Source organism: Carassius gibelio, chromosome A20 (genome assembly GCF_023724105.1).
Source record: "Carassius gibelio isolate Cgi1373 ecotype wild population from Czech Republic chromosome A20, carGib1.2-hapl.c, whole genome shotgun sequence".
Classification (NCBI taxonomy): domain Eukaryota; kingdom Metazoa; phylum Chordata; class Actinopteri; order Cypriniformes; family Cyprinidae; genus Carassius; species Carassius gibelio.
This window is the reverse complement of record NC_068390.1, coordinates 6,607,624-6,619,942: the sequence shown is the minus strand read 5'-3', so window position 1 is coordinate 6,619,942 and position 12,319 is coordinate 6,607,624. Positions and strand designations below refer to the sequence as shown.

The following is a 12,319-nucleotide window of genomic DNA, read 5'->3' as shown; positions in this document are numbered from 1 at the left end:
GTTGTCTCCGCTAATGAACACTCCTCCTTTAAGGCTACTCTTTCAATACCCTCTCATTCCTTTCCTTGAAACGCTGCAGAGCTTCAGGCTATAAACACTACCAGCAGTTCTACAAGAAGATTGTCGTGTCCTTCAGGGACATCCTTGTGTGCCATTCAGAAATAAATTAATGTATTGCAATTCAACTCCTGACTTATCAAACAAAACTGTAAATTGAGCTGGAATTTAAAGCAGAAATCAAATGGAATAAATTGCTTTATTAATTTTTTAATTATTCACATAAAATATTGTATGTTTGCATGTATGTGTGTGTGTGTGTGTAAGGACAATTGAGGGACTCAAACACAAGTATTCAAAAAGGTTCAATAATTCACTGAATCTCCAGAAGCAAACATGATCATTAGAAAGTAGGGGGATGAAAACTTTTGAACACGATGAAGATGGCCAATTTCTATTTTTATTTTGTAGAAATATATGTATTTTTTCCATTTAACACTGCCCTTCGGAAGCAACAGAAGATACTTGGACGTTTCCTGTAAAACAAATTAAGTAGAATTTACCTTCATCTTCAAATTAAAAAAGTTTTCACCCCCTGGGGTGTTATTCTCCTGTGATTATATCCTATTTTAAAAGAATTGCATTTTTAAAACCAGGAATATTCTTGCAAGTAAAGTTTTCTTAGTAAACATATAAATTGCTATTTACTGGTTAATTTGAAAGCGGACTCTGTTTGACTGACACAACCATACTTTCTTTTCTGAAGCACTCTGGAGCTCCAGACATGTAGCTGAATGCCATTTGAAGGCTGTTATGGTCTCTGCTCTAAAAGAACAAAAAGCTTTTTGCTCAATGGACTGAAACAACCAGCCTGAATATTGCTGGTTGTTCCTCCAGACAGCAGATAAGAACCTATCAGTCTCAGCTTTTGCTTCCCAAAGTTTCCATTATGACACGAAACAATGTGCTGGTTGTTTGTTCTTCAAACCATACAAAAGCTAGCAAAAGAACCAATTTCCTTAGGCTGTCGTCAATGAGAAACTCATTTTTCTTGCTCTATGTATTTAGAAATACAAACAACAGAAGAGTGAGGACTCATTATCTGGCTGTCGTGAAGAATTAAATACACCCCAAAAAAATAAAATAAAATAAAAACCTGGACAATGTTGAATTGAAATGAGAAACAAAACGAGAAAGGATACTATGATAATGAGTGTGGGGCTGTAAAAAAACTAATTTGGTCTTGCTGTATTAAGCATATCTGTTCTTCAATGGATTCGAATGAGCTTCTTAAAGAGAAAATTTGAGTAGAAATAAAACTTTTGAATAAATCTCATGAAAACATGTCAGTTATATTTCCACCCCAAAAAAATAATAATACATTTTAGAAGCACATTACTACTTTCAGGATCTGAGCACAAGGAAAATCTTTGTACGTTTGTAAAAGTTTGAACTGAGCTCTTATTGGTAGATACTACTACTGACTTAATGCTTTATACAGCAGGGTTTAAGTGATATTATTCTAACTGTGGAACTGGTGGTTGCTAAATTTCCATTGATATATTAATAGTAATCAAAGGTAATAAATGGGACAGACATTCCTATAAGCAACACGTAAACCTCAGAACAGTTTTTGGAGCAGAGAAGTTGCTGTTATTTATTGGTCCTTTAAGTTAATTGGGGCCAAATTCATTTAATCATTATGCAAATTGGGCTCATTTTTCAAGAAATTATTCAAAAGAAAGAAAAAATATATACAAAATAGCCATTGAAAATCTCTTGAAATTACTCAAGGATGGTATGTTTCAATTAAGAAACCTAAATCTTATCAGCAACTTCTACATTGGACATATACAATGTGTAACACAGCGAAATAAAAGATCCTTTAGAAAGACATCTTTGAGTTAATTGGCATCATGACTCCTGGAGAGTTTCTTGCATCCCTGGGATTCACATTCAGCACTGCATAATGATACCGTTATAAACAAAATCATTCATTATTATGAAGAGAAAACGCAGTTTCAGATATATTAGGGGGCAATTTTTACTACTTACTACAACTGCAATCATGATCCTGATCAAACTTTATACATTTCAAGGAGATTTTTACACCAAAACTTTTTTCAGGGTTTAACCTTTCCAAAATCAGAAAGAAATTAAATAAATAGCTTATAAAAGGTATTATTTCCTTTCCATTTCTCTCTCTCTCTCTTTTTTTTTTTGTATATTGAAAACATTCTAGGGGCCAGAAATAATTATTTAACATATATTAATAGAGAGCCAACAAACAGATGCTATGCATTCTCTATATAGCTCTAAAACGAACTAAACAATAGTAATCTTTCCTCCTTTGAACAAACTCAAGCAATGCACACGTATGTCGAGAGGCTTAATTTACTCTAGGGTGTAAACAGCCGACTCTGCAGATGAAATCGATGTGTACTTTATACAACTAATGGAGAGAGAGTCATTTCAAATTAATTTCACCCTGCGCCAAATCAGTTGCAGAACTGTTAAGAGATTACTTTAGACAAATGTCACACCCACCATAAACAATTTATCACATTCAATGCAATCCTCTTCAAGTAATTTATTAGGTTGGGGTTTGCAGTACAATAGGTTTAAGTTCACACTTTTGAATTGAAGAAAACATGACTGGAAAAAAAAAACATTAAAATAAGAGGATGATAAAAAAAAGAAAAAGGATGATATACAATATTACAAACATTTCATCATTCACTTCACAGCTAAAGTAAATTAGGATTTGACCCTGCAGCCGTGGGCAGAGATGTCTCACTCCTTCCTGCGTTTCTTCTCATGATCGTAGTCCTTGGAGCGCCCACTAGTGGACGCCCTTTTGGAGCCTCCGTGCTGTTTGGCTTCCTCCAAGAACTTATCCAGACCGAAAGGATCCTCCTCAAACTGCACAGGTCCATCCCGGCGGGGGCCGTGGTCAGCACCGGAGAACTCCCGATCAGGAACAAACCTGGAGAGAGAAGGGACATGGTTAAATTGTGTGCACCAGAAGTAATAGTTAAAGAATAAATACCAGACAAATAGAACCAATCTTCAGTCAAGAAACCAAAATATTAAATTATAAAAAAAAAAAAAAATTGATCTGACATTTTTTCTCTCTGATCTGTTGTATTTTTTTTTTTTTAATATTCATGCAAAACTTGAGTCCAGGTGTCTCCATACCTGCTGCTTTGCATGAGTGTGTCCAGGTTGTCTCCATACATGTCCTTATCCGCATTTTTACTGGGCCTGTAAATATTTTGTGCCATGTCTCTGCCACTTCTGAAGGGCTGATCGTACACATTATATATCTCATCCTCTCCACCAGCAAAACCACTGTCCATCCCCTGAAAAACAGACAAAGAGTGAGAAAATACACCAAACTGACAGCTATAAAATATGCATCTAACAGCCTTTTGCAATTACTGGACTTACATTTTGTAACACTTTATAGTCTGAATATTATGGAACAAAATTCCCAAGTCTAAAAATCATATTTTGATCATCATTCGACCACAATTTTATTTGTGTGGCATAAGACAAGCACCGCAATGTATTTCAAATAGAACCAAAATACAATATTTTGTGGTGAAGCAGCTTCCCATAAGGATCTAGTTACTGACCTGAAATCAGTAACCTGGATCAGCAAAGGTCAAGGGTTAATTACCTTGTTCTGATTGAAGAGTCTCTGATCATACTGAGCCTCACTGGAGGTACGGGGGTTCGGCTGACCCAGGGCAATGAGCTCACTCACGTCCCTGTCCTGATCTCTCTGTAACTTCGACCTGGACAGACCGAAATACACAGACATCAGTTCAACTAACATTAACACCTTATACATACAGCCACACTCGTCACGCTACAGTACACAAGTCTCAAACGGAAAATTCTCACACGAACATCTTTGAGGGAAAAGCATGAATGTTTCAAGCGATAAGTAGCATGCTTAAAGTAGGCGTCCGTTTGCTTCACTAAAAGGTGTCTTATTTAAAAAGCTGTGGGATTTGTGTGAGACCAGAAGACAGAAGATAACACTAAATCATGTAGGTTAAGTGCAATGCGTGCACCAGTTCTACCGGAACATGAATGATTCACGGCAAATGTGTAAAAAATGCATGTGCCTCTTATCAGGGGCGGCTCTGGAGATGTTCCTGTCGTGCTGCCTCTCTTTCCTCCTCTCGTGACGGATCTCGTCACGCTCCCGGACTTCTGTGTCCTCACCACCTGAAGCAAAGACACAGATGTGACAGCACGCTGATGAGAACCTGACACAAGGTTCAGTCAAAACCAGGTTTGGGGTCAAATTCTCTTCCTTTTGAATTGGAAAATATTTATATAAATTTTAAAATGTATAAGAAAATATCCCATACATTCATACTGAATAACTAATTTTAAATTCATTACAATTTATGCTACTTAAACTTTAAAACCAAATAAAATTCAAGAGGCATTCTCAATTCTCATTGTATGACACTGCCACTAAACTAAACAATCAGTGATGGTGTGTGCATTTCTTTGTTTTGTTTTTTTTCTCTTCTACCTTTGTCACCGTGGGCTTTGATACCAGCTCTCCTGTCCCTGGCCATTTTAGCCAACTCTCTCAGCTTCTCCTCTTTCTTTTCTTTCTCTTTCTGGGCCATCTTCTTTTCCACTTGAGCTCTCATTTCCACAGCCTCTCTGGCCTGTACACGTCACACAACCAATGGTTTGTTTCTCAAAATAGATACTGGATGAAAACTAAATAGTGCTGATCTTTATTCAAAACACAAACAAACAAAAAGACATGCTTTTTAAATAGAATAAAAATATTAATGTGAAATATTAATTATAAATTGATCATTTAATGTTAGTTCATACTTCATTAACTAATGTTAACAGATTAAATTAAATTAAAATTAAATTTATGCATTTAGCAGACGCTTTTATCCAAAGCGACTTACAGTACATTCAGGCTATCAATTTTTACATATCATGTGTTCGCGGGGAATCGAAGCCCCAACCTTGCGCTAGCTTGTATGCTAGCGCAGTGCTCTACCAGTTGAGCTACAGGAACACTAGTATTACCAATGTAATGTTATTACCAATAATAATATACAATAATACCAACAGATGTATTGGTATTGATATTAACAGTCTATCAAGGAACAATACTTCTACAGCTTATATTAATCTTAGCTAATGTTACAAATGGAATCTTACAAATTAAGTGTTATTTCATATAACTCGCAGGTATCACACACCGGACGGTCCAGAACAGCTTATTTAATCACCAAACATTCACAACAGGAATGTTGTCTATGAGCCTGAAGTTTAGAGCAGAACAGAAAAAGAAAGTGCGATCTGTACTGTAGCTGTCTATATGAAACAGACTTAATAATAATAATGATGATGGAAATAATAATGGAAAACTATGCGAGTGGCGCTCTGTGGAGCAGCAGGATTTCTGTCGGCTGCATGAACGTACTGGTGTGCTTTCTCACATCACTAGCTTTAAACATGCAACTTCGATAGATTACAAATGCATTAAATTGACAAATATAAACTAATGGAAATAGGTAACAATCGTGACATCAAATATTTGGGTGTGACCGGTGTTTAGGTAACACAGTTTTGTGTTTTGATGCGTCCTCTCAGCCTTGATGTCAAATTAAGTCCAATTAGTCTTTCACAACTAATGCAGCATCTAGTCAACAAATTAATAACTTAATGATTTGAAAGCATGCACTATAGTGTACTGTATACACACATTTCACTGTCTGTTTTAAACTCGCATCTTAAGTGTCCTGCCTCTGTGCAGCACACAGTGTCACGTGTCAAAATAAACTGCACAAGGCGTCAGTAATTTCGTCTCTAGAGGCACTGTATAAAGACAGCAGAGCTTCTCAGGCAACGGACACAAACTACAAAAACAATCGGTATGGATTTTTCCCATAGCCGACAGTTGCAGCAATCAGCCTGAGAAACTGTTCTGTAATGTTTAACGAAGTCCTGAAGATTTCTAAACTTCCTCAAAGTCAGGAATCTTAGCAGTGTGGGACTCTGTGTTAAGGGAATGTTGTCTACCTTTCTGTCTGCAATGTACAAAGCCTCGGCCAGCTTGGCAAAGTTCTCATTGATGTGGACAGTTTGAAGTCCTCGTCCGTCAGCAGCCAAACGCTTGTCCAGTGGAATGGTATAACCCTGAGAAGAAACAATGAGAGGTGTGTGAAAGCAACCCAGATGTATTCACGGTCAATATTTTTAACCAACAATAAAAAGATGAATAATTGATGGAGGCTCAGCGATACCTTTGCGTTCTTCCAGTTGGAAATACAAGGTGGAATCTTCCACTCCTGCTGTTCTTTCACAGTCATCTATAAAAAAAAAACAAAAAAAACATGGACACTTTGAGGTAAATCTTTTTTTTCTCCAGACAGGTTTCTGTGTGTAAACAAAGCCGATGCCTATCGATGGTGAGATCAATAGTTGTCGGAAGCTGGACTCCTACCTTTCTGCTTGGAGAGTGCATGACTGGAGCAGGAGGAGATGGAGGTCCACGAGGAATTTTCTTATTGATTCTGTTAGAAAACAATCACTGTGTTTCTTGTGAGTTTCCCCACACAGATTGCACTCACTCTCACTTAAATCCCAGATTAAGGCCACATACTTGAATCGCGGAGGTTCCATAGGATCCTTCTGCATTTCCACCATACGGATGACTCTCTGTTTTGCTCCAGAGTTAAATGCAAGTCCTTGCTGTGAAGGCGTGTACCTTAAAAAAAAAAAAAAAAAGAAAAAAAAAAAAAATATCCACACAGTTAAAAACATTCTGTGAACTTAAACTCAAATACAAAATGCTGTCAACATCTCACAATGCAAAGACAACTACTCAGAAAAATCACTGATTGACTTTAAAGAAATATTTCAGGTTCGATACAGCATCTGTGGCATCATCTCTATTACTTTAGAAAATAACTGACTCACATTTCAATGTATTTAAAGCAAAAATTGTTACAGTAATACTATTCAAATGGAAGCACAAGGGGGCCACTATTCCAGCCTTATAAAGAGTGATTTAGACAGCTTTAAAGCACAAACAATAAACTGGCTTGTACCAAATAATTCATGCACAAGCTGCACTTTTTAATTATATATATATATTTTAAATGAGGGAATTTAATTAATGAATCTGCTGTTGTAATGAACATCGTACTCTTAATATACTTTTGACTGTAGTGATCCCAGCACATTTATGTATACTCCAAGTGACAGAGCATTCATCAGTGGAACTGCTCTTACCTGATATATTGTGCTGGGGCCTGTTTGTCTGCAGCACGTACAGGCATGGCGGCTGCAATTTTCTGCGAGACCTGTTTCTGCAGAGCTGCTCTGGTCTTTTCTGTGAGCTACAGCAACAGGGAAGAAAAAAAAAAGGACAGTTTGATCATGCTGGCTTGACGAGCAAGTAGGAATAATGTTTTAGAATGCTTGTAGATTAAACCTCTCTGATGATGTTCATTGTCATGGATTTGAACAGTTTATATGAAAAGCTAGGATATGGATTTAACTGCGAGCTGTTACTAGTGATTTTATGTGCGATCATACTACGCCGTCACTGCCTTAGGTCCTCCTGGGCTTTTGAAAGTTACTGTTGAAATAACGAAATTGACTCACGTTACTTATCCACATGATAAAGGAGGTCTTTGAATGTCCCAAAAATATCGATCACTCATATTCGGCCCAAAAAAATTTACGGCCTTTCGCCAGTTGCACGGCAGAATAGTAGCAATAACACCAGACAAGAAAATCCCATTTCATTATTTTATTTGTCAGCTACCGCTGAAAAGCAGAGAAAGCCACTATTTTAATATATTTTTTTTTCTTAAGTGACCTCACCTCTTGTACAGCCTCTTCATCTGGCTTCTGCAGCTCAGGATCATCTTCGTTCAGCACTTCCTTAGGAAGCATGTCTGTGTATTTACTGAAAATGACCTATAAAAAAAAAATAATAAAAAAAAATAAGACATCACATCCACTTCAACTGTGAGCTACTGAAAACAGGAATGATTCAATGACACAAGATGATAAGGCACCTTGTCTTTGCTTTGACCTTGTCTAGCAATGGCATCATATTTGATCTTGCCCTCTGCATCCACTTGCACTGCCAAAGCATTGGAGGTCCTTTTCTTCCTACCCATTTCTAGAGGAAACTGGGCCACATGGATCTCTGGAAAAGCTCCTCCATCTCCAAAGTCCTTTAAAACAATGCCAAACATAAGATTAGCAAAGAAATGTACAGTATGATTTCATCAGAGGAGGAAACTAACACCTAGCCACCAGCCAGTTTTTTCACAATTTTCTGTGAATATATGTTTTCAATGGTCTCAGTATTTATCTTGTATTATTTATTAGTTTCTAATGTTTAAAAAATGAGAAGGGCAGGAAACTTAACAACAGCTGAAAGCCACAGAAATTTGTGAATGGAAAGAGGAAATTGTTTATTTCACTCGTTTTTTTCCAACTTTAGTTTTTAAACTGCACTCACATTTAAAACAGCTAGGCATGCATTAGAACGCACAACACGGGAGGCAAAGAACCGCCGAATACAATACCAGTCACTTTAGTTCGCTAGATAAAGAATTTTGCACCCTTAACTCAAGACACGAAGAAGTGCAGTATGATTACATTTATTTAAAGTAATCAAAATGAATCATAGAGAAAGAGAGAGAGAGAGAATGTGTGTGTTAATTACCTGCATCCATGCAGCACTTCTCTGCAAGTTTAAAAACTTCAAAAATAACGATGTTACCAACTTGTTGCTCAGAAAGCAGTATCGATGCTAATTTAATGATAAAAAAATGACAGGGGAGTGTTGACACAAACGTCTGTGTGTTTGTGATCTGTGTGGAATAAATGTGGAATGAGATTAAACCGACTGGAACTACCTGTGCATTGTATTTTAAATGCACATCTTCCAGCCTACCAGAAGCAAGTATTTCGACAGCACATGGTATGTTTGTCTAATATATATTATATACATATGTCTTGGGCAGTACCTCTAACGCTCGGGGGACCCATGATTTTCTGAACCTGTAAGGAGGAGGTTCTCTGCGGGTGGAGACCAAAGCAGTGGACTGGGACCTCTGAACACGAGACCTCTCCTCTGCCTCCAGCTGGTCCTGGGACAGTTGGGTGGGCGCAGGGAGAAAACTACAAGATGGGGAAAAGCAGGTGATAAAAGAGAGAGAGAGAGAGAAAATACAAAGGCTAACGTTACAACAAACGTCTCCTTAACGTAACTAACGTACAAGAGGTAACATTACCTATTACCTCAAATATTGTATAATAAAAAAAATAAATAAAAAAATAGCTGTTTACGTAGCATTAGCTTTTTAGCATCACTGTGATACAAATAGCACAACACCGCAGGCCTTAACGCACCAAATAACACAACTCAGCTAATGGACAACAAAAATAAGTGGCCAAAAAATTGTTTATTATTTAACTTTAATCCAAACGTGTAAACATAAAATAATAAAAAAGATCCAGTGCCACTTACCTCGCCAGCGACATGTTCACTGTTTCTGTGGGTGGGTTCTGACGTCACGCCACTGAAATACCGTCTCGCGATGTTTGGAGAAGAGAAGGAAACTTCCATAGACAATTCATTTAAAAAAGTTGCATTAAAAGAGTATTTATATATGCGTATTAAATACCATATGTAATTGTTATAAAAATAAATGTAGCGATTATATATGGTAGATTGGTCAAATATGCCCCTCTACAATGTTCATCTTATTTTAATCCAAATTGAAACATTTAGATACATGCTACATATTGTTGTAATTTTATATGTACTCTTGTTAGTATAATATATTTTCTTCTTAAAAATAGAATAACATGCTATGTTTGTCAGGATGATGATGAGTCAACCAATGTGTTATTAAGGGATGCAAATTATAACAAGAAGCCCATAGGGTAAACAATGAAATAATGTATGTGACTGTTGATATCATTTTTATAAATATTTATATATTTTTAAAGTGTCATTAATATAAAATATTAAATCAACTATTCTACTTAAATTGTATTTTGACAATTTAGTTAATTGAATAAATGATGACAGACAAGGCAGAATCCCAGATAAAGAGATAATGATCTGGATGGTAAATTTATTTAATAATTTAAAGTATATGAATATGTAAATATTTAATTGCCCATATTTTAACTGAAGACATGTCATAATAGCAATATTATTAATTAAAATTAAACGATTTCAGTATATATATCATGAAGATGTTTGAAATGTGCATCTAACTCATGGATTTAAAAAAAAATAATAATCCCACATTATACATAAAAAATAATAACACTAGCAACAACATGCCACTCATGCCTTCTGTGCAAAATGGGAGGGCACCTTACCCTGATTTCAAATGAACACTTCAAAATTAAAATTTTTTTTTTTTTACAATGTCAAAGATAGATATTTTCAACAGACACAACATTAGATCAAATAACCACGAAACTGCTTAGTCTGCCTAAATCTAACAAATGTTTATATTTAAATGAAACAACAAATTTAAGAAGAGCATAGCTATTTATTATACCATACAACTTTTTTTTCAGCACAGCTATTTAAATACTAAGTCACACCACCCCAACTTTACTCCTAAAAAATGTCATGATAAGAGTATGGCATAAGAAACAAACGAACAAACAGACATTGTATCTGTGCAAACCATCAACTTCAACAATCACATCTGTCACATCATGTTCGACCTTCTGTCAGTCATCCATTTCTGTCTGTGAAATTAATAATTGGTGTGACATCTTATTGTGGGGACACTGTCATTGAGAATTCATGACAAAGACTCCAATGAAGACCACGGCGATCTAATTACTCAGGCAAACAATTTAAAGACTATTGATTAAACCAGGTCTAAACAACTTGCTTAATTTCAGGCCAGTGATTACTTTCCATTTAAAACAGCATCTACTTGTTTTCACATCTGTAATTAATTTCGACAATGTAAATATGAAATGTGAAAAAAAGCAATAACTACATTACCATACATAATTAGAGTAGCAAAAATGTATCGTGGAAAAAGCACAGAGAAAACGATTCTATAATTTTTTTAGTAATGTCAAAGGTATTCATGACAAAGGGATGTGTGACGTGGGGGTGTGCTTTTCCCAATTTTCCAAATGTTAAACCTGGGTCCTGAGAACAGGAGAATTTGTGGCGAAAGTCGAAAAGTAATGTCCTCACCATGTCTCTTTAACTAAAGATTTGTCCATGTCTGACCTTTAAACTTTCCTTTATCAAGCCAAAAGTTTGAAAACAATGGTGCCTACTAACAGCATTATACTTAAATCTAGGTTTGGCGACAGAATGGCAACATATTATTGCTAAATGCATTTATGTTTTGTGAAAAGTGGTGTTTTGTTTCACATAAAAGAACATTGCTATGGCTATAAAGCAGTTTAGAGACATAAGCAGTGTTGTGTTAATACATCACTTCCTCAGCTAATGGCTCTTTCCCATCCGTCTGCATTAGCCTTCCCGGATATTTCACCGGTTGCAGATGACAGATTGAGTGTTAATTTACAGGGCTTCCGAGCTGTGTGTATCCTGAATACTGATGTGTTGGACTCCTACACCTTGTATTATACCCTGCTCTGGGCAATGAGGCAGATTAACCAAAGAAGACAGTTACAATTATCTCAGCAATATGGCCGCAAGGGACTCCTCCAGCCACGCCAAATGTCAGTTTCCATTTAAAACTACCCACAGTAGTTGCCCTCAGTTCTTCACTTATTCCAACACTTTGGATCATTTGTAAATGTTTATTGCACACCAACAGAGTATTGAAACAGACAGTAATTGTATCTAATAGAATATCATAATGCTAATCATAGTGATTTCAAATCCCTCTGCTCATCAGTCAGCATTGCTCCAGTACCATGAAAATAGATCCAACAGGAAATTTGGAAATTAAACTAATCCAAACCCGATAAGTATAGTCATTGATAGAAAGACTAAATTACTTTTTGCAATGTACTGATTCGATCACTTCTTTCAGAGCTCACAAATCGGACACCCCATTACTATTTCTTTGGTTCTTGATACATTTCTGCTTCCTCATTCTCCTGCTATTGGAGGAAAATTGTGTCAGAAAATCCCAGCAGAATGGAAAAAGAACAGCAGACTGACAAACAGCAGAGGACCTCCGATGATGTTAACCCTGAAACAATATACAGAACTACCAAATATTGCTAAGTGTGATTGCGTCATATAATAATTGCTGTTAATAGTGTTAATCAT

General features: G+C 36.2%; 1 protein-coding gene across 3 annotated transcripts; it reads right to left on the bottom strand.

Moving 5' to 3' along the window:
* Positions 1 to 2,567: 2,567 nt before the first annotated feature.
* On the bottom strand, positions 2,568 to 9,665 carry LOC127938356 (SNW domain-containing protein 1). 3 transcript variants are annotated; one of them, XM_052534933.1, is made up of 14 exons: positions 9,551 to 9,665; positions 9,048 to 9,201; positions 8,085 to 8,246; positions 7,888 to 7,983; positions 7,291 to 7,397; positions 6,659 to 6,763; positions 6,500 to 6,569; positions 6,300 to 6,365; positions 6,076 to 6,192; positions 4,553 to 4,694; positions 4,134 to 4,236; positions 3,680 to 3,797; positions 3,196 to 3,359; positions 2,568 to 2,983 (listed from the first exon to the last, which is right to left on the bottom strand). In XM_052534933.1, the coding sequence occupies exons 1-14, from the start codon at positions 9,562 to 9,564 to the stop codon at positions 2,791 to 2,793; spliced, it is 1,611 nt and encodes a 536-aa protein (XP_052390893.1). In that variant the 5' UTR covers positions 9,565 to 9,665; the 3' UTR covers positions 2,568 to 2,790. The 3 variants fall into 3 exon arrangements, with proteins under 3 accessions (XP_052390893.1, XP_052390894.1, XP_052390895.1); XM_052534934.1 differs by lacking the exon at positions 9,551 to 9,665 and adding an exon at positions 8,744 to 8,891 and having other exon boundaries at positions 9,048 to 9,194; XM_052534935.1 differs by lacking the exons at positions 9,048 to 9,201; positions 9,551 to 9,665 and having other exon boundaries at positions 8,102 to 8,246.
* Positions 9,666 to 12,319: the final 2,654 nt, after the last annotated feature.